This window comes from Pelophylax lessonae (assembly GCF_965119305.1).
Source record: "Pelophylax lessonae genome assembly, chromosome: 3".
In the NCBI taxonomy this organism is placed as follows: Eukaryota; Metazoa; Chordata; class Amphibia; order Anura; family Ranidae; genus Pelophylax; species Pelophylax lessonae.
The window spans coordinates 532119379-532145213 of record NC_138770.1 but is presented as its reverse complement, the minus strand read 5'-3'; the positions used below and the strand labels follow the sequence as shown (position 1 = coordinate 532145213).

At 41.8% G+C, this 25835-nt stretch overlaps 1 protein-coding gene across 5 annotated transcripts in view; it reads left to right on the top strand.

The window, feature by feature from the left end:
* Positions 1 to 25835, top strand: part of TRIM67 (tripartite motif containing 67) — a 116761-nt gene that overhangs the window by 35660 nt on the left and 55266 nt on the right. For all 5 annotated transcript variants that reach the window (XM_082251613.1, XM_082251616.1, XM_082251614.1 and 2 more), the window contains exons 2-4: positions 8067 to 8162; positions 11604 to 11726; positions 14059 to 14169. In XM_082251613.1, coding sequence (XP_082107739.1) covers positions 8067 to 8162; positions 11604 to 11726; positions 14059 to 14169 — 330 coding nt within the window. The remainder of the gene's footprint in view (positions 1 to 8066; positions 8163 to 11603; positions 11727 to 14058; positions 14170 to 25835) is intronic.

Sequence of the window (25835 nt, the reverse complement as noted above, 5' to 3'; positions counted from 1 at the left end):
TCCCTCTTCCACTCACTCTCCTCCCCAGGCTCCACCCACCTGTCAAACTAATAGCTCAGTCCTGCACAATGCAGGTCATTGCTTGGCAATGCAGATACAGGAGAGGCCTTTTCAACAATTCATCCCAGAGCACAGTGACCAAGCGGGTACCTCTTTTGCCTCTCCCTCGACCGTACCCTGGTTAAGAGCATATTAGTGTTTTGGAACTGAAGAAAACAGATCTTCTGATAAGACTCTTTTTCAGGTGTAAATTTACTTGGTATTTATAGTTTCGGTATCTGATATCCTGTTCCTAACTACCTCAAGAAAAAAACATACTGCAGAGAGATTGTTGACATCGGTTTTATATATATATATATATATATATATAGTTTTTGAAAATGGTACCTGCTACACAATATTTTTAAATTAAACCTTACCTAAAAAATATGGTGGCAACCATTGTTATCCTTCTTCTGAAACTGCTACTTGCCTATCTGTTATGCTGACCCTTGGCACTCATTACTTCCAGAGTTACTAACTAAGAACTAGTATGCAGATCAGGAAAGTGGAAGAAATATTCTGGGTTGGTCAAGTATTAAACAAAGATTTTGAGCATGGCAGCTAGGAAAATGTCATTTGCAGAATGAGAAGCTAGCAATGACAGCTAACGTGGTTCTCTAAGGAAGGGGTCTCAAAACTATGGCCCTCCAGTTGTTCAGGAACTACAATTCCCGTTATACCTAGTCATGTGCACGAATGTCAGAGTTTTACAATGCCTCATAAGAAGTGTAGTTCTACAATAACTGGAGGGCCATAGTTTGGGATCCCTGCTTTAAAGCCTAATACCTAAGTCCTAAATAAGCAAGATGAGTTGAAATTTCTGTTAGGTTTACTTTCTGTCCCTGTGACAACTATGCAAGAAATAAAGGGAGCATTTGTAATTATATTGTCTTATTTATACTATTATTCTATTTATACTATTCTATAATACTTCATGTTGGAGGGATGCTATGCATCCACCTGGCGGCAGACCTTTCTATACTTAAAAAAGAAATACAGTATTAGCCATTGGAGATCTCCTCTGTCCTTGAATGAAGGGGGGGGGGGGGTGTATCTGATTGGGCTACTGGAATCTTGGTCTGATGGGGTACATACCTTTAGGATTCAGGTGAACTGTATCCATACTCAAAATAGAACACGTGATAACATAACAAGACTTTCAGCTGCTAACCCCCTATGTGGTGTCCCTCTTTTCTCTTTTTGGTAATCTTTGGATGGCTTTACCCACAAAAGCATTCAGTGATTCTAGAATCAAACTATTATATTATGCTATTTCAATTTCCAGCTCCCTGTTTCCTCCTGAGGAAGTAGACCTTTGTATACCTCCCTGCTTCAGTGATCCTCAATATGACTAAGAAATCATGTGATCATTATATGGATATTATAGAGGCAAAATACTGAATGATCAGATATTTAATTGCTTGGTAGCTGTTGTAAAACATTACATTTTTGTGGAATTATGGCATATAGATCTGGATTTCTCTGGGTCAACTGTGGGTATTGAGTAGTGTATATGGAGGTTTTTTATTTGAGTGTATTGGTTTTCTTCTTTTTTTTTCTTTGATGGTTAAACTGGATAGACTTGTGTTTTTTTTTCCACTAGATTAGCTATGTAATGTTTTATTTATATGTACAGTATAGCTATTTTATAAAAGCATACGATTATATGAACTTTTTAAACTACTGTTTAGAATTTTTTTTTAATAACTGTTTATTGAGAACAAAAGAGAATACAGGTATGGTACATCACTTACAAACAGGGCCGTCTTTAATATGGTTTGGACCCTGGGCAAACATTTTCTTGCCCCCCCCCCCCCCCCCCCATGATGCAATTTAGCTCTCCACCCCAACATCTCAATCTCTGTGGAAAAGTTTTGCACAGAGAAGCCCCGATCCTCCTTTTCTCCCCCAACAGCATTCCTTCATACACAAATCACAGTACCCCTTATCACATCCCAACACCCCATTACATTGCAGCCAATTTCAGTGGCCTTGAAATCCACCCTGCTTTTGCACAATGCAACTTACCTGCAGTTCCTGCACTGGCAAGCTTGCTGCGTTTTTAGGTATGTGGACCATGCATTAAAAACACAGTGCGTTTGCATGACACAGTTAACGCAAATGCACTGTGTTTTTAAATGCATACCTAAAAATGCAGCAAGCTTGCCAGTGCAAGCTGTTTGCACCAACTTCGGTGTACCATCAACAAGACAAACCACATACCATTTTCTTACCAAAAAAATTGACTCCTTAAACTTATGAGGCCACATGCACTTTTCATCTGCTGGATATTTACAACCATTTCGCTCAAAAAGCAGCACTGCAGGTAGAGTAGCTTGGTCCGGTACCAACTAAGGGAACCTCGTAAATGTAACAACAAAGCATGCATTAGTGTAATACCAGGGCAAGTAAACAATTTGTTGCTTTATCCTAGTAAGGTTTGCTGCAAGTACATCACTTTAATAAAGCAGTGCAGTATGTCCTGGTAATGCACTATAGTAGTATGCTTTATACGGGGTTGCCTGTGGTTGGTACCTGACCAGGTGGAGTTGTGAAAGGCTGCTCTTGGGAGAAAGCTACTATTTATGCATTGTCACTTTTGAGTGAAGTGGCTGTAAATATCTGGCAGATGACAAGTGCCTGTCACTTCATAAGTTTAAGGAGTCACTTTTTTTTTTGCTAAGCAGATGGTGTGTGCTTTGTCTTGGTGATGGTACGCTGAAGTTGGTGCAAACAGCTTGCAGTGGGTTTGCAATAGTTTATCAGAGCACAGTTGGAATGTATATATATACTGTATTGATATTATTCTTGATATCACATTGTCTTTTAGGCACTTTCACACGAATGGTCCAATTCGTCCTGATCTGCCCAAAAAGAGGGTAATGGATCCCCCTTCTATTGGACCCTCCATTCTCCACTATGGAGCGGCGGATGTAAATGGACTTATGTCCATTTGCACCCACCTACCTCCAATTCGGTCTGACAAAAACAAATGAAAGGGGGATCCGTTACCCTCTTTTTGGGCAGTCTGTTTACATTTGACTGCCCATAGAGCAAAGTGGGCTGTGCCTGCTTGGCATAAATGAAGTAGACGTGGATCTGTTAACCTCCTGCTCTGCTCAGGGGGGATCAGCAGACAGATTCCCTTATGAGCAAAGTAAAGTCTGTCCCATTTGAAAGGGGCCTTATTGTTGATGTATTTTTGTCACATCCCCTCTTCTCTATCTGTCCCCATGTGCTCCAACCACCTCCATCTCCTCTGCTCTATCTGTCCCCATGTACTAAAACCACCCCCATCTCCTCTGCTATGTCTGTCCCCATGTACTACAACCACCCCCATCTCCTCTGCTATGTCTGTCCCCATGTACTACAACCACCCCCATCTCCTCTGCTATGTCTGTCCCCATGTACTACAACCACCCCCATCTCCTCTGCTATGTCTGTCCCCATGTACTCCAACCACCCCCATCTCCTCTGCTCTATCTTTCCCCATGTACTACAACTACCCCCATCTCCTCTGCTATGTCTGCCCCCATGTACTCCAACCACCCCCATCTCCTCTGCTATGTCTGTCCCATGTACTCCAACCACCCCCATCTCCTCTGTTATGTATGTCCCCATGTACTACAACCACCCCCATCTCCTCTGCTCTGTCTGTCACCATGTACTACAACCACCCCCATCTCCTCTGCTATGTCTGTCCCCATGTACTCCAACCACCCCCATCTCCTCTGCTATATCTTTCCCCATGTACTACAACTACCCCCATCTCCTCTGCTATGTCTGCCCCCATGTACTACAACTACCCCCATCTCATCTGCTATGTCTGTCCCCATGTACTACAACCACCCCCATCTCCTCTGCTATGTCTGTCCCCATGTACTCCAACCACCCCCATCTCCTCTGCTATGTCTGTCCCCATGTACTACAACCACCCCCATCTCCTCTGCTATGTCTGTCCCCATGTACTACAACTACCCCCATCTCTCTTATTCCATTACTCTGTCTTTATGTTCCCCCCTCTCTGTCCTTATCTATTTCCCCTCTATCTCTACATGGTCCCTATGATGTACCTGTACATGCAGCAGGCTGTGTAACAAGCACAGTCAGCCATGCTGCCACTGAATATCCGATTTTCTGCAGTCCTGCACTGTGCCTCCTGGCCTCTCCCCCTGCTCTCACTCAGCTCCCCCTCCCCTCTCACTCACCTCCAATTCACAGACGAGTGTGATGGACTAGAGGCGTACCACCCACGGGGGAGGGGATTCTCCAGGAGAGAAGCAGCAAGTGTTCCTGGAGAAGAAGTGTCTGATGTCTGCTTCTGTGCAGATTTACAGCGCCGATGGGGCTCCCGATTTTCGGCTTAATCCCAACGTAGCCATAGGACAGGTCAGAAGCAAGAAAATGATCTTTACACTCCAATGCAGTGGCACTCTTTTCGAGGAAGCCGACACTGCACACGGTTAATCACAGGCAGCTGCACAAGCATGATCTGTGCAGCTGCCTGTGATTAACCGTGTGCAGTGTCGGCTTCCTCGTGGGATCAGACAGGTGGGATCCCAAACAGGCCAGAGCCCATTCCTACATTTGAAAGCTCACTCCTGTGATGGTAGAGTTGGGAGAAACAGTGAAAAGAGTGCCACTGCATTGGAGTGTAAAGATCATTTTCTTGCTTCTGACCTGTCCTATGGCTACGTTGGGATTTGTGATTTACATGCAAAGTGAGCTCATTTATGAGAATAAGTGAGCATGGGCATCCGGTGAGTGGCCACTTCTTACTTCCCCTTGCACTTGGTGGTGGACCTGTGGTGACCCTATCAGATAACACGAAGTTTTGGTGTATCCCTATCATATGCCTAAGAACTGTCGTTATCCATATATGAGTCTTTCATGGTGACTGAAGATTGGGGAAAAGGAGATTGATGTGTATTTTTTCCACCAATAGACTTTTGGGACTATTTGATTAAGAACTGTGAGGACTGTCATTAACCGCACTATCAGTGTGACGGACATTCATAGTTTCAGGAACCTTTTTAGATTGTTCCAGCGCTACTATCATTTCTCTACATTGTTATCAAATATTTCCATATTTGTTTTAAGTATCAGCTTTTTTATCACTATTACTTTTACCAGTTGGATGCTGGTGCTTCCTAGAAGCGCAGAGTTAATCACACAGTTTGGGCGGAAGACTGAGGATTAATATATCTTTTTAAATGTGTATACATATACATTAAGTAGCGTGAGTCATAATTTCTGCATACTCCGAAGAGCCAGCAGGCCCATATCTTGTGAAAGATGTGAGCTTGGTCTTTAAGATCAAAAGAAAGATCTTCCATACGTACTATGTGCTCAACTGATTGTAACCAGAGGCGTACAGTGGGAACAGTGGTCTGTTTCCAGAATTTGGGAATCAACGATTTCGCTGCGTTTAGAAAGTAGGGGGTGATAGATTTCTTATATCGGCCTACTGGCTCACCCGAGCAGTGAAATAGTACAGTCCAAGGATCGTCAGGCACCGCACAACCTTGTATAATATTATTCCAATGTAAGATCGAGGTCCAGTATGGGTGGATCAGTGGGCAAGACCACCAGAGGTGAGCATGTGAGGCAATCTCACCACAGCCCCTCCAACAGAGATTAAAGTAAGTTGGAAAAATGGAGTACAGCATCACCAGGGAGTAATGCCATCTAGAGAGTTTGCAGTTCATTTCGGAAATCCTTGAGGAGATGGATGATGTATGGGTTAGCTGAAGGACACTAGAACATTGGGAGTCTGGAAGGGTAATAACTACTGTTTAGAATAAAGCAACATTTTTAACAATTATTGATTTAGATCTTTTTACCCTTAAAGTCTGATTTTTTTTTGCTAATTTTTCATTGGTTTCATAGGTTACTGAGATGTGGGTACAAATATGCACTGTAGCTATAGCCTCCCATACAGTCTCATAAATTGTATCGCTCAAGATATAATACTTCTCTAATGTAAAGTGCTTTTATTTTTATGTTTCCCTGTTGGAGAGATTTACCATGACTTCATGTTCTGACAGAAAGTAGGCACAAATCTTTCTTGTAGGGTCAGAGATGGCAATGACAACTCTTCCCTGTTATCTGTAAAGTTTAATAGTTTTGGTTGGATTTGGACTTCAAGCATTTTCCAATGGTTATGATAGTAATATGACATTTATATAAATTTTAAAAATAAGAGGTTTACCCTGTTAGTTGGAAAGACAGGAAAAGTATAATTTTATGATACAGATATACAGTGGGTACGGAAAGTATTCAGACCCCCTTAAATTTTTCACTCTTTGTTATATTGCAGCCATTTGCTAAAATCATTTAAGTTCATTCTTCTTCCTCATGAATGTACACATAGCACCCCATACTGACAGAAAAACACAGAATTGTTGACATTGTTGCAGATTTATTAAAAAAGAAAAACTGAAATATCACATGGTCCTAAGTATTCAGACCCTTTGCTCAGTATTTAGTAGAAGCCCCCTTTTGATCTAATACAGCCAGGAGTCTTTTTGGGAAAGATGCAACAAGTCTTTCACACCTGGATTTGGGGATCCTCTGCCATTCCTCCTTGCAGATCCTCTCCAGTTCTGTCAGGTTGGATGGTAAACGTTGGTGGACAGCCATTTTTAGGTCTCTCCAGAGATGCTCAATTGGGTTTAAGTCAGGGCTCTGGCTGGGCCATTCAAGAACAGTCACGGAGTTGTTGTGAAGCCGCTCCTTCGTTATTTTAGCTGTGTGCTTAGGGTCATTGTCTTGTTGGAAGGTAAACCTTCGGCCCAGTCTGAGGTCCAGAGCACTCTGGAGAAGGTTTTTGTCCAGGATATCCCTGTACTTGGCCGCATTCATTTTTCCCTCGATTGCAACCAGTCGTCCTGTCCCTGCAGCTGAAAAACACCCCCACAGCATGATGCTGCCACCACCATGCTTCACTGTTGGGACTGTATTGGACAGGTGATGAGCAGTGCCTGGTTTTCTCCACACATACCGCTTAGAATTAAGGCCAAAAAGTTCTATTTTGGTCTCATCAGACCAGAGAATCTTATTTCTCACCATCTTGGAGTCCTTCAGGTGTTTTTTAGCAAACTCCATGCGGGCTTTCATGTGTCTTACACTGAGGAGAGGCTTCCGTCGGGCCACTCTGCCATAAAGCCCCGACTGGTGGAGGGCTGCAGTGATGGTTGACTTTCTCCAACTTTCTCCCATCTCCTGACTGCATCTCTGGAGCTCAGCCACAGTGATCTTTGGGTTCTTCTTTACCTCTCTCACCAAGGCTCTTCTCCCCCGATAGCTCAGTTTGGCCGGGCGGCCAGCTCTAGGAAGGGTTCTGGTCGTCCCAAACGTCTTCCATTTGAGGATTATGGAGGCCACTGTGCTCTTAGGAACCTTAAGTGCAGCAGAAATCTTTTTGTAACCTTGGCCAGATCTGTGCCTTGCCACAATTCTGTCTCTGAGCTCTTCAGGCAGTTCCTTTGACCTCATGATTCTCATTTGCTCTGACATGCATTGTGATCTGGAAGGTCTTATATAGACAGGTGTGTGGCTTTCCTAATCAAGTCCAATCAGTATAATCAAACACAGCTGGACTCAAATGAAGGTGTAGAACCATCTCAAGGATGATCAGAAGAAATGGAAAGCACCTGAGTTAAATATATGAGTGTCACAGCAAAGGGTCTGAATACTTAGAACCATGTGATATTTCAGTTTTTCTTTTTTAATAAATCTGCAACAATGTCAACAATTCTGTGTTTTTCTGTCAGTATGGGGTGCTATGTGTACATTCATGAGGAAGAAGAATGAACTTAAATGATTTTAGCAAATGGCTGCAATATAACAAAGAGTGAAAAATTTAAGGGGGTATGAATACTTTCTGTACCCACTGTATGTGTTGAGATGGTTAAATTTGTGAGCCTATACATTTATATGTACGGTATAGCAATCAAGTACTAACAGTTTCTTGAATACTAATATATGTAAATGATGTTCACATCTGTTATTTTCTTTCACAGGCTCAGCTTTCCCAGGCTTTAAGTGGAGTTTCTGATAAAGCAAAAGAAGCCAAAGAATTCTTGGTTCAATTAAAGAACATTCTTCAACAAGTCCAGGTATGCTTTTCCAGAATGCTGTCAATCTTATCTTTGTTACATCTGTTTCTTCTGGAATCTGGCACTGCAACTCTTGGTCAGAAAATATAATCTATTGTTAAAAAGCATCTAAAACCAATACTTTTTTGTTTCTTTGTTTTAGTGTTAAAGCTGCTGTTCATTTTTTTTTTTCTTTGCTGTCTGTGTTCCCACTGGGAAAATTCACCCTCTCGCTATATGTCCATGGAGACTATTATCACTGGGACAGAAAGTCAAGAGAATTAGTCATTGGTTCTTGTGACTACCGTTTAAAAGGGGATTTAGATTACTTTGGAAGGGTTTCCTCTCACTTACTGTTGTCTGAACTCTTCAAAACAGAAAACAAACGTAAATCTCCCTAATGGGTTGCAGACAGATAATGGAAAAAAAAAAAAAAACACTCTATCAAAATAATGTTTTGTCCTTAGATATACTTGAAGGAAGCATAAACAAAAATCAAAAAATACTACTTTTTTCTACAGAGCAGACATCTGTCATACTGAGTACTCTTCCTCCTCAGCTAACTATAATGATAATATCTCTTTTTTTTAAAAAAGAGTATATATTAATATAATGCTGGCATTATAGTGGCAAACTATCGCCCCCAGTAGACACAGTATCACATTTGATTGTTTCTATAGTAAAAGAAAAATAAACACATAGCTGATAACCCCAGTTGAGTATAGCAATATACTGTGCTGGGTAGCCTTGATTGTGGACTCCTACATTTTCCAGGTCAGACAACTTGTAAAGTTACTTGAGTGCATCAACAACCCATTGGTAAAGTACAGAACTTTTAGTCTTGGTTCTATTTTTATGTAGACACATTTTTTTTACTTTTCATGTGATCAACAGCAATTTTATTCCATCAGGTTAATTAAATGATTATTCAATGCAACACACAATACATTCACCCACATTAATCTAGTTGCTTTCGGTGCTATATGTTATTGGAAAAAAGTAATCGAAAATTAAAAGGGACTGATTTAGAGTCATTTGCTCCATACCTCATACAATCAGCTTGAAAATGATTCCTACTTATTTGATTACTGTTTTATGTTCAATTTGATTCTGAAAAATCAGTTAAAATTGCTTAAATTAGTAGTGAAAAAATTATTAAAATGGATCTAAGGGGAGGAGAAATACTGACCTTTCCTGTAACGGTTCTGTCCCTCGCCAACACCGCCATCTTCCTCTGTGTGTCGGTTTTCAGCCATCTTCATTGGCTGGTGTGGTATAACATCATTCCTGCGCATGTGCAGGAGCTAGTTTGCATGCCAAGGATCACTTTGAGCAGGCAGGTAGGTGTGTTTTTTTTGCAGTAGAGGCACTGCATGCCGTTTCTGCAATAAAAAGTCTGCCTGCACTCAGTCAATGTTAGCGAAACTTTAGTTTTGTTTAAACTGTATCTAAGACCAAAAACTGAAAACTGAAAACTCGATTTTATAAATGTTTAATATTCGAAGCACACTCCCCCATTCATCCATGCTTTCTTTTGCTGAGAAATCACTTTGAAAAACACCCCTAGCATTACTAGCTGCGTCCATCTTGAGTAAAGGCAAAAGATTCATGTAGCATTTACTTCCTGGAATCCATCTGCCCTTAGCTCAGGTATAAAGGTAGGAGGGTGTGCTTAGTTTTGAATGTCCCTCTTCACCTCTTCTAGATGAAAGAAAAAAAAAATGAAAAACACTCAAGAAGACTCCTGGAATGTATTATATAATTTTGGCCAAGGCCAGAAAATAAAGAAAAGCAAATCAAGAAAAAATAATATAGCGTATACAATTGTGACACAAGTCATATTGTAATTTAATGTTATTACAAAATACCTTTCCTTTTTAATCTGTAGCTGCTGTAAATTTCAGAAAATGCAATGCAATATGGCTACCTGAAGGTGTTCTGTACAGAATGCCCCACAGAAACATCATTTCTTGCTTGTGTGATTGGCTCACTGATATTCCCAGAAGTCTGCACCAAGATACAAGTCAGATTTCAGGCATGCCCTGCAACAAAAATGTCATTTTGAGATACTCCCAATAGGAACTTGTCTAAAGGGATGTAGGCCCAGCAGCTTTCCTTATTAGTGCCCTGCAGCTACACAGCTGTTTGATAATTAGGAAACCACTCCCATTAGACACACTCAGCACAGAGGCACAGAGGAACAAACAATGATTTCTTCAGAATAACAAAAAATACGAATCTGCAACAAAGTTTGTTAAAATGCTTCCAATTTACATCACCCAGAGGGGAATGTATTATTCTCAACAAAAGTGGAGTTACGCTTTGAACTATAAATTACACTAATGCTTATTATAAACACCTATAAGCATTAAAAAAAAAATCCAACCAAAGTTTTTTTGTAGTTTTGGGCATAGTTGTGGGCAGGGCTTTTTTCTCAGAAAATAGGTGCAGGAACTCAAAATAGTGGGTGTGGTAAAATTTCACTAACAGTGGGAAGGTCTTAAAGGGGCAATAAATAACAGGAGTTCATTACATACAGAGTGCCAAGTTGGGAGGGGGGGGGGTGGTTCCTCACAGAGTGCAGAGTCAAAGAATGCGCTACACACATAGTGCAGAGTTCAGGTGTGCACTACACAGAGAGTGCAGATTTCAGGTGTGCGCTACTCACAGAGTGCAGAGTTCAGGTGTGCGCTACACACAGAGTTCAGCCTTCTTCCACAGCTGCTTACCTCTGCTTTCCTATCTATTTGTCACTTTCATCCCTCTTCAGTTCTAACCTCTGCATGCAACCCCCCTGACCCTACCTCCATCATCTTGTATCTAAAGTTTAGACTTTAGATACATTTTAATGCACTTTGTCTGATGGAACCACAAGGAGGATTAACAGCATGACTATATGATTTCTAACTCCAGGTCTCCCCTGCCAACAGCTGACATGTAGGCTATACAGACCATAAAGATGAACATTCTACCCTGTATCATGCCCCTGAAGTTGCACATGGGAACAATGGCAGTGCAATCAGTAAAAAATGAGGTCAAGATCAGCAGGGGGATAAGTCAAACCTATGCAGAAAGACCACTGCATTCACATAGAGGGCAATGGTCATTTCCAGCTATGGCTGCTTTTAAAAGAAAACAATCCACAAAACTTTGCACACCTTTTTTTGACACACCTGGAATGCAATTAAATGGAAAGTTCTTTGTTTGCTTTAGATAAGGAATAATTTTCTGGTCTAATATATACACATTTTTTGTCAATACAGAAATACTGATACTATAGCGTTTGTATTTAACTTGGAGTTGGAATTTTATAAAACCTTTTTCCAGAGAATGTCACGACACTTGTGAATGCAGTCTAATACATGTGCCACCAAAGATTGATTAAAATTTTCTTTTCAGATTTTCTTTTAGCTTTGTGCTACAGTTTAGCTAACAACTCTCGCACGATTGCCTTCCTTTTAGGAAAATGGTCTGGAATATGAAGCATGCTTGGTTGCTCAATGTGATGCTCTGGTTGATGCATTAAACCGTCAGAAAGCGAAATTGCTTACCAAAGTCACAAAAGAACGTGAACATAAATTCAAGGTGAGCTGCAATATCCCAGACATTGTGATAAAGAATTGATATTATTTTAACATGTAGTTATAATAATTATAATAGTTTAAGTCATATTAATACAACCATATTTAAAGGATAAACTCTAGGCAAATATATCATGATGATTCCACTAGATTTAGTAAAAAATGGCAAACTAATATTAAATACAGATAGTAGCGTCTTGTAATCTCCCTCATAGTAGCAGAGTGAGGTTCAGAAGTCAGGTATTAGACCTTGCTGTGCTGCCAGGGGTGTTTGTATCAACTAAATTCAATTATAAATTGCTTGGCAGGTAAAACAGTATTTCAGGATTTGCCTGGATTTAGCTTTTCTTAGGTTGTAAATACTAAGTACCTATTTTATACTCACCTAGATGGATGCAGCATCAATCCTGGCTCTGCCCTGAGAACTGAGTAATCAAACATTGCTGATTGCTCAGTTCTCCTCTTTGCTTTGAGCAGAGAGTAATGACTTTCAGTCACTGGCTCTCTGCTCTGCCCCTCCAGCGCTCACTGGAGAGCTGGGCTTGCGTTTTCCAACATGACAATGCCAGACCACATACTGCATCAATTACAACATCATGGCTGTGTAGAAGAAGTATCCGGGTACTGAAATGGCCAGCCAGCAGTCCAGATCTTTCACCCATAGAAAACATTTGGCACATCATAAAGAGGAAAATGCGACAAAGAAGACCTAAGACAGTTGAGCAACTAGAAGCCTGTATTAGACATAGACAAGAATGGGACAACATTCCTATTCCCAAGCTTGAGCAACTTGTCTCCTCAGTCCCCAGACGTTTGCAGACTGTTATAAAAAGAAGAGGGGATGCCACAGTGGTAAACATGGCCTTCTCCCAACTTTTTTGAGATGTGTTGATGCCATGAAATTTAAAATCAACTTATTTTTCCCTTAAAATTATTAATTTTCTCAGTTTAAACATTTGATATGTCATCTATGTTGTATTCTGAATAAAATATTGAAATTTTAAACTTCCACATCATTGCATTCTGTTTTTATTCACAATTTGTACAGTGTCCCAACTTTTTTGGAATCGGGTTTGTAAATATACTTTAAAACATGTTAGCTATCCTGTAATAAACATTTTCTTATGATTACTTATGAGTGTAAACTTATTCAGACCAAGTGGCTTTAACGTCCAACTACAGACAAAATTCAACTTTTAATTTTATTATTTTTTAGATTTGTATAACGTAGGGGTAGACATACATTTTTGTCTGGTTTTTGTTCTTGTCTGTGACCCCATTTCAAGATGCATTAAGCCAGGCATGTCAAACTAGTGTTTTTTGGGCCACAAATGGTCAGTGGTTTAGTCATTTTAACCGAAAAAAGGGCCCAGATGTTCTCCAGTTGGCAATGCACCACCCACTTGAAGTTTTATTTCACTCACTTCAGCCCCCTGTTTCATTAAAATTGCCTGTTCAAGGTCTTCCCACTCTACTAAAAATGTGTTTTTGTCTATGTCACCATCACAGACATTCTGCTCACTTCCCGTTCAGACAGGAAATGAGCTTAAGGCGTAACATAGATTATGCAATATTCTTTCCTTCAACCACGGGTTTAAGGAAAGAACATTGCTCAATCCCCCAATCAACACTAAATGTGTTGATCAGGGAATTCCTCCCACTACAATGATCACTGCTGACAGATATGCTATAGCTTCTGGCAGTGATTGCGTAGAAAAAAAACCTGACAGGCTGGGTGTACTGAAGTGGATCAATAGGCCAACTTCAGTACAACCAGCCTGCACATAGATGGATTGAAATTCCTGCTTAACCGGCCAAATTTTGATCCATCTATGGCTAGGTTTAGTCTTCCTAACAGGGAAATAGAGAGCAACAAAAACCTGACAGAGGCCCTCACCCCTTTCTTGCTGAATCCATAAATTACAAAAAAAGAACGTTTAGCTATTGTTGGGCTTAAATTTAGAGAATTCCTTAAGAAAAGGTTTTTGTTGTAAAACAAATATGAGAAAAAGAGCCATAGAAAAATAAAATGAAAAAATTGATGCACCAGCTGTTGAAACTAGTTCTAGGAAAGCTGCCTTAGTGGAAATGTATGCATTTCCCTTGAGAGAATTGATGAGGATTAACAGAGGATCTGAGGACTTTTTCAATATTTGTACCTGTTAGTACATTCTATTTTTGTCTGCTGTGTTATACAGGACATGTAAAGTAGAACCAAAAGACATGTGGCTGCTGGCAACATGCACTTGTGAGCTTTCATCTTGCATTAGCCCTACCAGTACAATACACTAATCCATTGTAAAAGGGATTATTTTATATGTGTGGTTTATCTCTAGGTTGTCTGGGACCAGATAAATCATTGTACACTGAAACTGCGCCAGTCGACTGGGCTGATGGAATATTGCCTTGAAGTCATCAAAGAAAATGATCCCTCTGGTTTCTTACAGGTAAATGTGCAATATAATCCTTTTGTTAAAACAACCAAGGTATTCACAGGTGTCTTGTTTCATGTACCTGTGACTGATAAGGATTCTGTACCGAACACTTGGGTCTTCATGAAATCTCTAAACCTCAGACAGGATTATTCTCCAGGCTAACTAACATATACATTGTCTTATTTTGCAGAAACTGCTTTCAACCTAATTTTTTTTGTTATATCAATTACATATAGAAAATGATAGCCCCCATATTTTCCAGGATCACTAGAGAAATTTAAAACCTGACAAAGTGTCATATTCAGTTTCACAAGATAAACAATTCCTCTTTTCAGCAATCCTTATAAATCCAGGTTCTGTTTCTGTCCCCTCAAAACCAACTTGATATTTCTTTCAAATAGACCAAGCATTAACAAAATGGTGGACTGCCGCAGTACCACCATTTAGGAGTTGTTCTGCCCAGAGCTGTCACCGCTGCCGCTGTCATTCTCATTCTCACAGAGCCGACAGCGGGAGGCAGGACAGCTCTGGATAGAGGGAGGGGGCTGCCCAAATTAACAAGCAGGTGATTGGTTGCTAGGATGCAGGGTGGTCCTAGCAGCCAATCACCAGCTTGCAGCACCCCCCCCCCCTCTGGCTTCACCCAAGAGGGGGGGGGTGATGTGAAGAGGGGCTGAGGACAGTAATAGGATTTCTGAAAACTGAAAGGGAGGGGCTCAGGACAGTTAAGGGGAGGAGCTTTAGGACAGTTAAAGGGGGAACTCAGGACAGTGAAGGGGGCTCAGGACAGTTAAGGGGGAAGCTCAGGACCGTAACGGGAGTTCAGGACAGTAATGGGGGGACTACAGATAGTAATGGGGGCTGAAGACAGTTATGGAGGGGATTGAGGACAGTAACCGTGGGACTCAGGACAGTTAAGGGAAGCTCAGAATAGTTAAGGGGGGGACCTCAGGACAGTTAAGGGTGGCTCAGGACAGCAATGGGGGGGGCTCAAGAAAGTAATGGCTGGGGCTCAGGGCAGTAATGGGGGGCTCAGGACAGTATTGGGGGGCTCAGGAAAGTAGATAGGGGCTAAGGACATTATAGGGGTCACAGAAGACAGTAATGGGGTCACTGATGACTGTAATGGGGGGAGCTGAGGACTGTAATGGGGGCATTATGTGGTTTGGTGCGTGCAAAAATGTGCTGTAGGTGCAGATGTATGGGGGTGCCATTAAGTGATCCCCATGCATCTGCTAAAGTGCAATGCATTTCTCTGTGGGTCTGTGAATGGATGCGATTTTCCCCAGCCACAGAGATGTGAACCTTGCCTAAGAAGAGAGAGGGGCTGTGATGTGAAGGATCTGACTCATAGCACAAACATGCAATTTTGGACCTCTGCTAGAAGAAATGTGAATTTTATTTCAATACCCCTTAAATAGACAGTTGCCATTAAAAAAATGCAAAAATAAAAAATGCTTGTGGTGCTCAATTTGTTTGGGGTTGCCTAAAAGGCTATATGAAAACCGCTAATATAGACCAGAAGTTAAACTTTCCTCTAAAGGAGAACTCCAGTGATACCCAAAAGCTGTGTATGGACAACCCTACAGCTTGTTGTTCCAGGGGTACAGCACTGATTAGATACTCAAATCAATCGAAATTAACATACATAATCATAACAAAATCAATATTGCATTAATTGTCACTATGCCAAAATAGACAATCTGGAGGTATGGTTAAATCTATGTATTAAAAAGTAACTGACTGAGCTGGGCTGCCTTCTCAATGCCAGGCTGGGAACCTGGTAACTGTAAAGAGAAAAAAGGGGGAAGGGAAGGGTGCCAAAACTGCAATATGGTGTAGACAATAAACAATTGTACTATACTACAGTATATGGCTGTTTTTGGGCCCCTCTTTTCCCACGTATTTACTTTAAAAATACACTTTAGCAATGCAGTTTCAGTCCAGCCAAAAAGTTTAAACATTTCTATTTTTTTCTTTTTGTTTTTTCTTTTGCTTAACACTGGGAATGCATAGATTTTCTGAGGTTGATTTATAAAAGAATAGAGAATGTACATGTGGCAAAAGTGGATTAAGTGAATACGTTAATTATCCAATCAGATACAAGGCAAAATCCTGTGTTTTTTAATTCCCCTGTGCCTGTTTGGGTATTCAAATGAACACAACTTCATTTGAACATAAGTTTGATCAAGTCTGAGTGGCATTAGGCCTCTGGAGAAGAGTGGCAGAGTTGATGCAAGGAGGTAGATGCCCACCTGTAGGGCAGCGGCGGCATCTCTTGCGAGTGTTTACTTATTGCCTGTCATCATTTTTGAAGTCATTGAACTCTGACACACAATGAATGCTGCCCTTTTTAATGTGAATTTAACTAAAACTTTAGTTTAAGTTATATGGAAATCGCTATGGCTTTATCTGCACTTTTATCTGTATGAGTGCCTTTCCACCACTGGGTCCGTTGCTTCTCATCTGTATGGAGAGAGTTACCAAATGTCATCACCTTGAAGTATGGTTTGTGCTTTGAAGTACAAGAAGAAATTCAACCCTATTTCAAGGGAAATGCTTGATTTGACCTTTTGTAACTTTAAGGTCCTGCTGAAAAGAGGCAAACAAAATAAAGGGAGTTGTGGTGGCTAAACAACCCCAACAATAAACCCATTACACACACCAATTTCTCATGGTTTTTTCAAGACAATAGTGTATAAACCATATTATGAAATCTTCAATCTTTATTTAGAACAATTTAAAAAATATAAAATCTGCATTGGCTGACACAACCTACATAAACATAAGAGCACATTATATACATGACACTACCCATAGGTCCCTTATTAGGGACTAGTGATGAGCTGAACACCCCCTGTTCGGTTCGCACCAGAACATCCCGAACAGGGGAAATGTTCTAGCGAACATGCGAACTCCATTAAAGTCTATGGGACACGAACATGAAAAATCAAAAGTCCTAATTTTAAGGCTTAAATGCAAGTTATTGGCCAAAAAAAAGTGTATGGGGACCTGGGTACTGCCCTGGGGGACACGAATCAATGCAAAAAAAAAAAAATTAAAATGAAAATTTTTACAGGAGCAGTGATTTTAATAATGCTAAAAGTGAAACAATAAAAATGAAAAATTCCTTTAAATATCGTGCATGGGGGGCCCATTTAATGTGCCTGTAAAGTGGCGCATTTGTGCAATGTATGTAGCCTGGTGCAGCAATACTGACATTTCTAAAGGAAAAAAATGTAATTTAAACTTGCTCGCGGCTGTAATGTATTGTCGGCTCCCAGCAATACAGATAAAAAAAATGCCAAAAATTTAAATAAAAACGGCGTGGGGTTCCCCCTAGAATCCAAACCAGACCCTTATCCGAGCACACAGCCTCTCTGGCCAGGATGGGTGTGGGGACGAGCAAGTGCCCCCCACCTCCTTAACCATACTAGGCCACATGCCATCAACATGGGGGGGTGCTTCTATCTCTAGAAGTTAATTAGGCAGGGAGAGTGTGTTCAGCCTAAGCAGGCTTGACAATGGCATAGGTGGTAGCTTGCAATTGAGAGGTTATGGGTTCGAATCCCTTGGCCAGCGGGTGATTTAAGGGTGGATTTCCTTCAGGGAGAGTGTAGTGAGTTTAACAGCCGCCCCTAAACCATGATTGGCTAAAGGCACCTGCCTTTGGCCAATCATGGCACAGATGATTTGATTGGCCAAAGCATGGAGGGCAGAGTCCATGCTTTGGCCAATCAAATAATGCACTGCCAGTGCACAGTGCATTACGGTTGCAGAAACTCGAAGTTCCCGCGAAGAAGCCCATTTGTTCGCCATTCGGCAAACAGGCGAGCGGCTGTGTTTGAGTCGAACTTAGGTTCGACTCAAACACAAAGCCCATCCCTATTAGGGAGTTTCTTAAAACATCCTCACAGTACATGACTTGTCTTCACCAATTCCTTAGCTGGGACACACCCAACGTGTTTCAAATATTCTTCCTCAGGGGTGACAGGGTGTGTTGTATCCTCAATTAAATTAAATAATTGTAATGCAATATGTAACATACAGCAAGAAGTATGGTACACTTACAATTTACACTGTGAATTGCATACAAAGGGAAGATCAGCTGTAAATAAAAGCAATTGAACACAAAGATACCTCTCTATCTTCAACCACCAGCATGCCAAGCAAAACCAACCAGAGGAGTAACACACACACACACACACACACACTGAGACCACAGGAACCACAGCTTGGGAGGCAAAGAAAAATGGTAATGCAAGGATAACTACTAGAGAAGAGTGTCCATATGGGAAGCAGTTAAGACCCAATTAATAAGCCCCGGTTTTCCGTGGCATGCTGGTGGGTAAAGGTGGAAAGTTATTCAGTGCTTTTATATTCGGTTGATCTTCCTTTATATACAATTCACAGTGTTTATTGTAAGTGTACCATACTTTTTGTGGTATGGTACATATTGGTCTACCATTCATTGTATTGTAGATATATTACACCCTGTTACCCCTGAGTAAGAATATTTAAAGCATGGGTGTGTCCAAGCTCAGGGATTGGTGTGGACAAGTCAAGCACTATGTGAATGTTTAAAGTAACTGCCTGATTAGGGACTTATGAATAGTGTTATGTATATACTGCGCCCTTATCTACATGTATGTTGTATCAGCCACCAAAGATTTTATATTCTTTTAATTGTTGTAAATAAGGATTGATTATTTTATATTATAGTTCATACACTATTGCCTGGGAAGTCCCATGGGAATTTGATGTGGCTAATTGGTTTACTTAAAATGCCTAATGCACACTGGATGTTTTTACAGCTGCTGTTATTGGCTTCATTCATTTTTTTCTGCAGCTAGTAAACTCCCCTGCAAGTTATCCAAACTGTCTATGCACACATAGGCTTTATCAGCATTTTTTGGCAGGGACATTTTCTGTCTGGAAAAAACCTCAGAACTAGTGGGTTTGAAAATAATTTTTATAGCTGTAAAAACACTCTAACTGTGAAAAAAGCTAAAAAAAAACTTGGCTATTCTGCATTTTTTGAGTGCTTTTGAGCCATAAGCTATTGTGGGAGTAAAGTTTTGCTAAAAAAAGCTAAAAAAATGCAAACGCTAAAAAACGCTACTGCAAAAACACTGCAAAACTCATTCTACAGCTAGTTTTCTACAGCTGACGCTTCTGGCATTTTTATAACGTCCAGTGTGCATGACATCAAAGAGGTGAAATCCTGTCCACCCGGGTGATTATCAGTGCACTGCTCACCAGGCCTGTTTTATAGAAGTGGTTTGCAGGATTATTTGAGCAAGAGAAGTGCACTTTTTTAAACACATTGTATGTTTATATAATTATTAGCACTATCACTATTATATGACTGAATGGATACAATTTTTGATCACTGATCACTAGGCGATGTTTTTTGTTTTGCATATTTTATAAAATCCTATTCCACAGATAAAAATAGATTATCGGATATTTCTGCCCCATTTGCTTCATCATTCTTTGTAAGCTTCAGGGAAAGCTGTGCGGTTGTGTCTAGTAGACTGTGCGATTGATTCTAGCAGATATCTGTTGCAACTCAGCTTCATCTTGGGAAAGGTGAACGGTGCAGCTATATCTGTATGCAATCAATGCAGTTAGCTTCCTGTGGTGGCACACTGAGAAGAGGAGGAGCCAAGAGTACCGGCGGGGGACCCGAGAAGAGGAGAATCGGGGGTACTCTGTTCTGTGCAAAACCATTACACAGGGCAGGTAAGTATAATGGGGTTTACAATCACTTTAAAAATAGTATGTGTACCATCATTCAATAGAAAAATAAAAGGAAAAAAAGATGGTTACATGAACACAAATATGCTGTCCATTAGGCAGTAGGATTTTCTTTCTCACGCAATCAATGTTGAAACTTGCATAATTCAGGTGGTAGGATTATATGTCATCCAAGCATATGCCAAGAATGATTGGTTTAACCTAAAATTATAAAATGTGTCACATAATTATTCCACATAGAAGCAGCTCAAAGCCGATCTGAAGCCTATACTATAGACCAGTGATGGCGAACCTTGGCACCCCAGATGTTTTGGCACTACATTTCCCACAATGCTCATGCACTCTGCAGTGTAGGTTAGCATCATGGGAAATGTAGTTCCAAAACAACTGGGGTGCCAAGGTTCGCCATCACTGCTATAGACAATGCAGTTGGCCATGTTAAATGTAATGCATTTGTTTTTTTAATATTAAGCGCAGCTGGTAAGCTAGATTTCTCATTCATCTTTCTGAACAATGCCTGACATCTGCCACATGATCAAATATTTGCTTCTTTAAAGATCATAATAAAAATGTATTACATCCCAACCAAAGATTGTAATTGAGAGAAACCAAGTTTGGCTGAACATGCACAAAAACATTATTACAGACATTAGATTGTAAAGTAAAAAGGTTAAAAAAAATGTACCAATATTATATGCAAAAAAATGAATTTTAAAAAATATAAAGCAAGAAAAAGATCAAAGTTCTGCCAGCTGTAACATCATTTTCCTTGATCAGGAAACTGCAAAGCTGTACTCTCTAAAGAAAAATGAAAGAATAAATAAATGTAAAATTAATCAGTTCTTTGCCCATGCACAAATACCTATGTTCCTTTTGCTTCTCCGCCAATCCACTTTAGCTGCTGGAAAAGAAAGGAAAGCTCCTCTAAATAACTTAGTCACTGCTTACGCAAGGCTGTGGATTTCCTCCATGTGACAATGCTGATTGGCCTAGGAATTGGCCTGTTATATTGCTGTGTTATTTGCATAGTTGCCAACATTTGAAAATTATTAAAAGAGACACCCATGTATAAGAATAAAAATCGTCGGGCACATAGGGCACGTGATCAATAAAGTGGGTGTGCTCAAAAACATTGGTTGAAGCTTTTCACCATATAGCTTGTAGTCAGTGACGTCACTTGGGTTGGTGTCACCTGGTGCAGTAAAACATGGTGTCACCCCCTCTCCCCAATCATTTTTTTCTAATATATTTTTGCCCCACTGTAGGGCACTGAGCAGGCTAGCTCATCGGCATGGCTCTTCCTTGCTAGCCTGCCACAGTGCTTTGTTCTGCAGCTGCGGAGTGACAGCAGGACAGAGCAGTAGACCCTGGCCAGGCTAGACATGCTGCAGCATAATTAGGGTAAAATAACAATGCCACTAATGCAGCACAAAGGGGTAATTAACTGCCACTGGTCACTAATGCATCAGCGACCAATGACAGTAGCAATGCATTAAGCCCTCCTTCATGTTCCACATTACTAGTTGCATTGTTAATCCATTAAACACTTCACCACCAAGCCCCCCTAGATAGTTACCTTCTGCTGTTTATAAGGAAAGCCTTATGACTGACATTGTCAGTGTGTCAATGAGTAATGCTTAGAAGGACCAGTCAGCCAGTTCCTGCTGCTTTTGTCCTTCATACTTTTATATACGTTCCCCTTGCTTTGTGTACTGATCCAAATCATTTGTTGGAGGGGGGTTTATGGTGTGGGGTTGTTTTTCAGGGGTTGGGCATGGCCCCTTTGTTCCAGTGAAGGGAACTCTTAAGGCATCACCATACCAAGACATTTTGGACAATTTCATGCTCCCAACTTTGTGGCAATAGTTTTAGGATGGCCCCTTCCTGTTCCAACATGATTGCGCACCAATGCACAAGGTCCATAAAGACATGGATGAGCGAGTTTGTGGTGGAAGAACTTGACTGGCCTGCAAAGAGCCTTGACCTCAACCCGATAGAACACCTTTGGGATGACTTAAAGCGGAGACTGAGAGCCAGGCCTTCCCGTCCAACATCAGTGCCTGTCCTAACAAAAGCGCTTCTGAAAGAATGGTCAAACATTCCTATAGACACACTCCTACACCTTGTGGACAGCCTTCGCAGATGAGTTAAAGCTGTTATAGGATAAAAGAACAAAAGTGGGTTGCAAATTATGGCTCAAACACAGGTTTGTAGAAAAACAAGTAAAAATATACTTTATTGAGATTGTGACAATTTAAATACCATTAAACAAAGATAGAGGTATGTTCAGAGGCCTGTGAACCATATCCCATATATACCACGTCCCTACTCATTAAAAACACACAGTAGACCTCGTAAACATTCCGCCCCACACCCAGGCCGCACACCACCCATCCCACACAGCAGTAATTCCCTCTAATGCAGAACCATACACACAATCTTGTCAGGGATCACCCTTATTAGCATTCAAAAGCTCCAATGGAGTTGCATAAATAAATAAGGATTGGGGTAGGTCAGGAGGGATTGAGGAATCCGGGGGGGGGGGGAATAGGCAGTCTAATATACTATGTGTGTTGGCTAACCAACAAAATTGACCGATTCCTGCATTCCAAACAGATGTTCCAATGGAGACAGAAGTTTATTGCAGAAATAATCCACTCATTGCGGTCTAGATAATCAAATGAGTCACACCAGTACCATCAAGAGTATGGAGAGATAGTAAATATCAAGTAGCTAGATTGGAGATATATGGCAGTTCACTGTGATTTAAGTGTGCTGAAATCACTTGTCCATCCTCAGCAAAAAAGGTGTGGAAAACAAGGAGATGATCAGTTGTGAAGCTTAAGAAGACTTCAGTCTAAAACTCTGGTGTTATAGTCATTAATGTGTAGGGCCTCAATATTTCATCCTTCAATATATGCTGGTTATTTATTGGGATGCACCCAGTGGCGACTGGTGCTCAAAATTTTTCTGGGGGCGCAAACAGAAAAATGAGTGACCAGCGTGCCCCCAATCAATGCAGAGTGCCACAGCGTGCCCCCAATCAATGCAGAGTGCCACAGCGTGCCCCCCAATCAATGCAGAATGCCACAGCATGCCCCCCAATCAATGCAGAGTGCCACAGCATGCCCCCATTAATGCAGAGTGCCACAGCATGCCCCCATTAATGCAGAGCGCCACAGCATGCCCCCAATCAATGCAGAGACCAGCGTGCCCCCCAATCAATGCAGAGTGCCACAGCATGCCCCCATCAATGCAGAGTGCCACAGCGTGCCCCCCAATCAATGCAGAGCGCCACAGCATGCCCCCAATCAATGCAGAGACCAGCGTGCATGCCCTCGTCAATGCAGTGTGGGCTCCCCCCCCCCCCGAGACCAATGCACTTACCTGGCGGCGGCTTCTCTTCAGGCCCAGCGGCAGCTGCGGCGGCTTCTCCTCACTCTGTCCCCCGGCGCATCTCCTGCAGTCCTCCCGCTCCCACCTCCTCCTCGGCCAATGGCATGGGGTTTGCCTTGCAGCCAATCAGGAAGCGCGCATCGGACGCGCTTCCTGATTGACCAGGAGGAGGATGGGTGTGGCAATAGCAAATTTTCATTCGCTATTGTCACACAATAGGTGGGCTCGGGAGGCACTGCTTTGCGCTCCGAGCCCACCCTTTGCATCGCCCTATTAGAGCCTCTGGCTCTAATCAGGTGATGTAAAAAACAAAAACCCATTAAGCTCCATGCGTCCGGCGCCCTGCATGCAGATTAGGGGGCCGGACACATAGATGGGGGGCGGCGCCCCTGTTCCCCCAACACACCGGCCACCACTGGATGCACCGATCCGACTTTTTTTGATCCCGATCCCAATCTTTAGCTTTGTGAAATCGCCGATCCCGAGTCCAATCCGGAAGTACTGTTTTGTGAGCTTATAACAAAATAATACTTCCGGATCTGTATCGGCAGATACCTTATAACAATTTTGCATTCAAAATCTAAAATGTCATGTGTTTAGTCTTTAAGAGGTTAAACTTCCCTCCTCTGTCCTTATCAACTCCGTAGGAGAAACAACAGTTCTTGTATTTTCCACATAAATAAATATGAAAAAACTTTGGATAGATGAAAGTGAAGATCCTCAGCAAGAGACCACCACCAGACACCCGCACACACTGGTCCTTACCAGATACAGGTGACCCTCATCACAAAGGTCATAACCGCATGATAGTGCATGAGCCCTGGAACACCGGGATCCTTCACTTTTCCCTCCTTGAATGTGTCAATAAAGCTGGCGATTATCCACTCCTCATGGGGTCCCAAAAGAAGAAACAGAACACCACCTCATAGTGTATACTGCTTGTACTTTATTGGCCCCAAAGGATTAAAATGAACTTACTCGATAGCCGCTATTAGAGAGCGTAGCAAAAATCTCCTCCTTAGGCTTGGATGCCGCCGCATCCCACCATCAAAATGGCCGCCTTGTCCCTTCTACGTGTGGCGTGCGTCGCCTTAAGCTCCACCCGACGCGTTTCATCAGAGACTGACGTCGGTTATGACCTTTGTGATGAGGGTCACCTGTATCTGGTAAGGACCAGTGTGTGTGGGTGTCTGGTGGTGGTCTCTTGCTGAGGATCTTCACTTTCATCTATCCGAAGTTTTTTCATATTTATTTATGTGGAAAATACAAAACTGTTGTTTCTCCTACGGAGTTGATAAGGACATTCTGTGCAGACAGTTTAAGATTAGCGCTACATTTTGCTATACACCCTCACATGCTATGTAAAGAGCAAAACCGGATCGGCCCGTGGATCTCTTAATTTTACCGATCCCCGATCCAGCTATTTTTCCCGTATCAGTGCCGATATGCGACAGTCCAGATAATGTCCTGGTTAAATTAATACTGTCTCTGGCGTGACACAGGTAAAGTAGAGAAGTGTCTCTTACCAGCTATGAAGTGAATAAGAGGCCGGTTTGCAAATATAGGCTGAATATCTTCTATTGCAAATGAGGCCATTTTCAAAGCTCCTGGAAAGCTCACATTCCATTTCTCCAAAACTAAGGGATGAAGGTAGGTAGTAGTGGACTCACAGTGTAGCCGCCTCCATGAACATTTAGGGATCACAGGTGTCCCGTGCATCTTGGAGGTTCCCCGTGTTCTGGGCAGCCGGTGGGTGATGTGGTATATATGGGATATGGTTCACAGGCCTCTGAACATACCTCTATCTTTGTTTATGGTATTTAAATTGTCACAATCTCAATAAAGTATATTTTTACTTGTTTTTCTACAAACCTGTGTTTGAGCCATCATTTGCAACTCCCTTTTGTTCTTTTTTCCTAGTACAGTATCTAATTCCTAGGCTTACCGGTTATATTACCGATAGGTATGAAAAACAATATTGGTGTCACATTTCCGCCATCATCTTAACAGGGCGGCTATGTTATCTACCCAGGGATTATTCCACCCCTCCCCCTATCCCTCTTTTTTCTATTGAGTTGAAGCTGTTATAGCTTCAAAGGGTGGGCCAACTCAATATTGAACCCTACGGACTAAGACTGGGATACCATTAACCATTCGCCAACCGGGCCATAGCCGATGACGGCTACAGCGCAGTCGGCTTGTTCTGGGAGGGCGTACAATGATGACCTCCCAGGATCATGCTTCCCGTGTGCCCCCTGGGGCTTGCACATGGGAGTGTCCGTGCTTGCCATGTCCAAGGGATCCGGCGCATCGCGGATCATGGTAAATGGCCAATGACAGCGGCTCTTTACCACGTGATCGCTCTGTCCAATGAGCGATCAGTTGTCAACAAACCTGCGCATGCCCGGTTCAGTTCTCTCCTCTCCTCACACGCTGTACACAACGATCGGTACAGTTGCGAGGAGAGGAGGGAGGCTGCAGCTGCACTCATCCCCTGCCTTCTCCATGCTTCGATGATACCT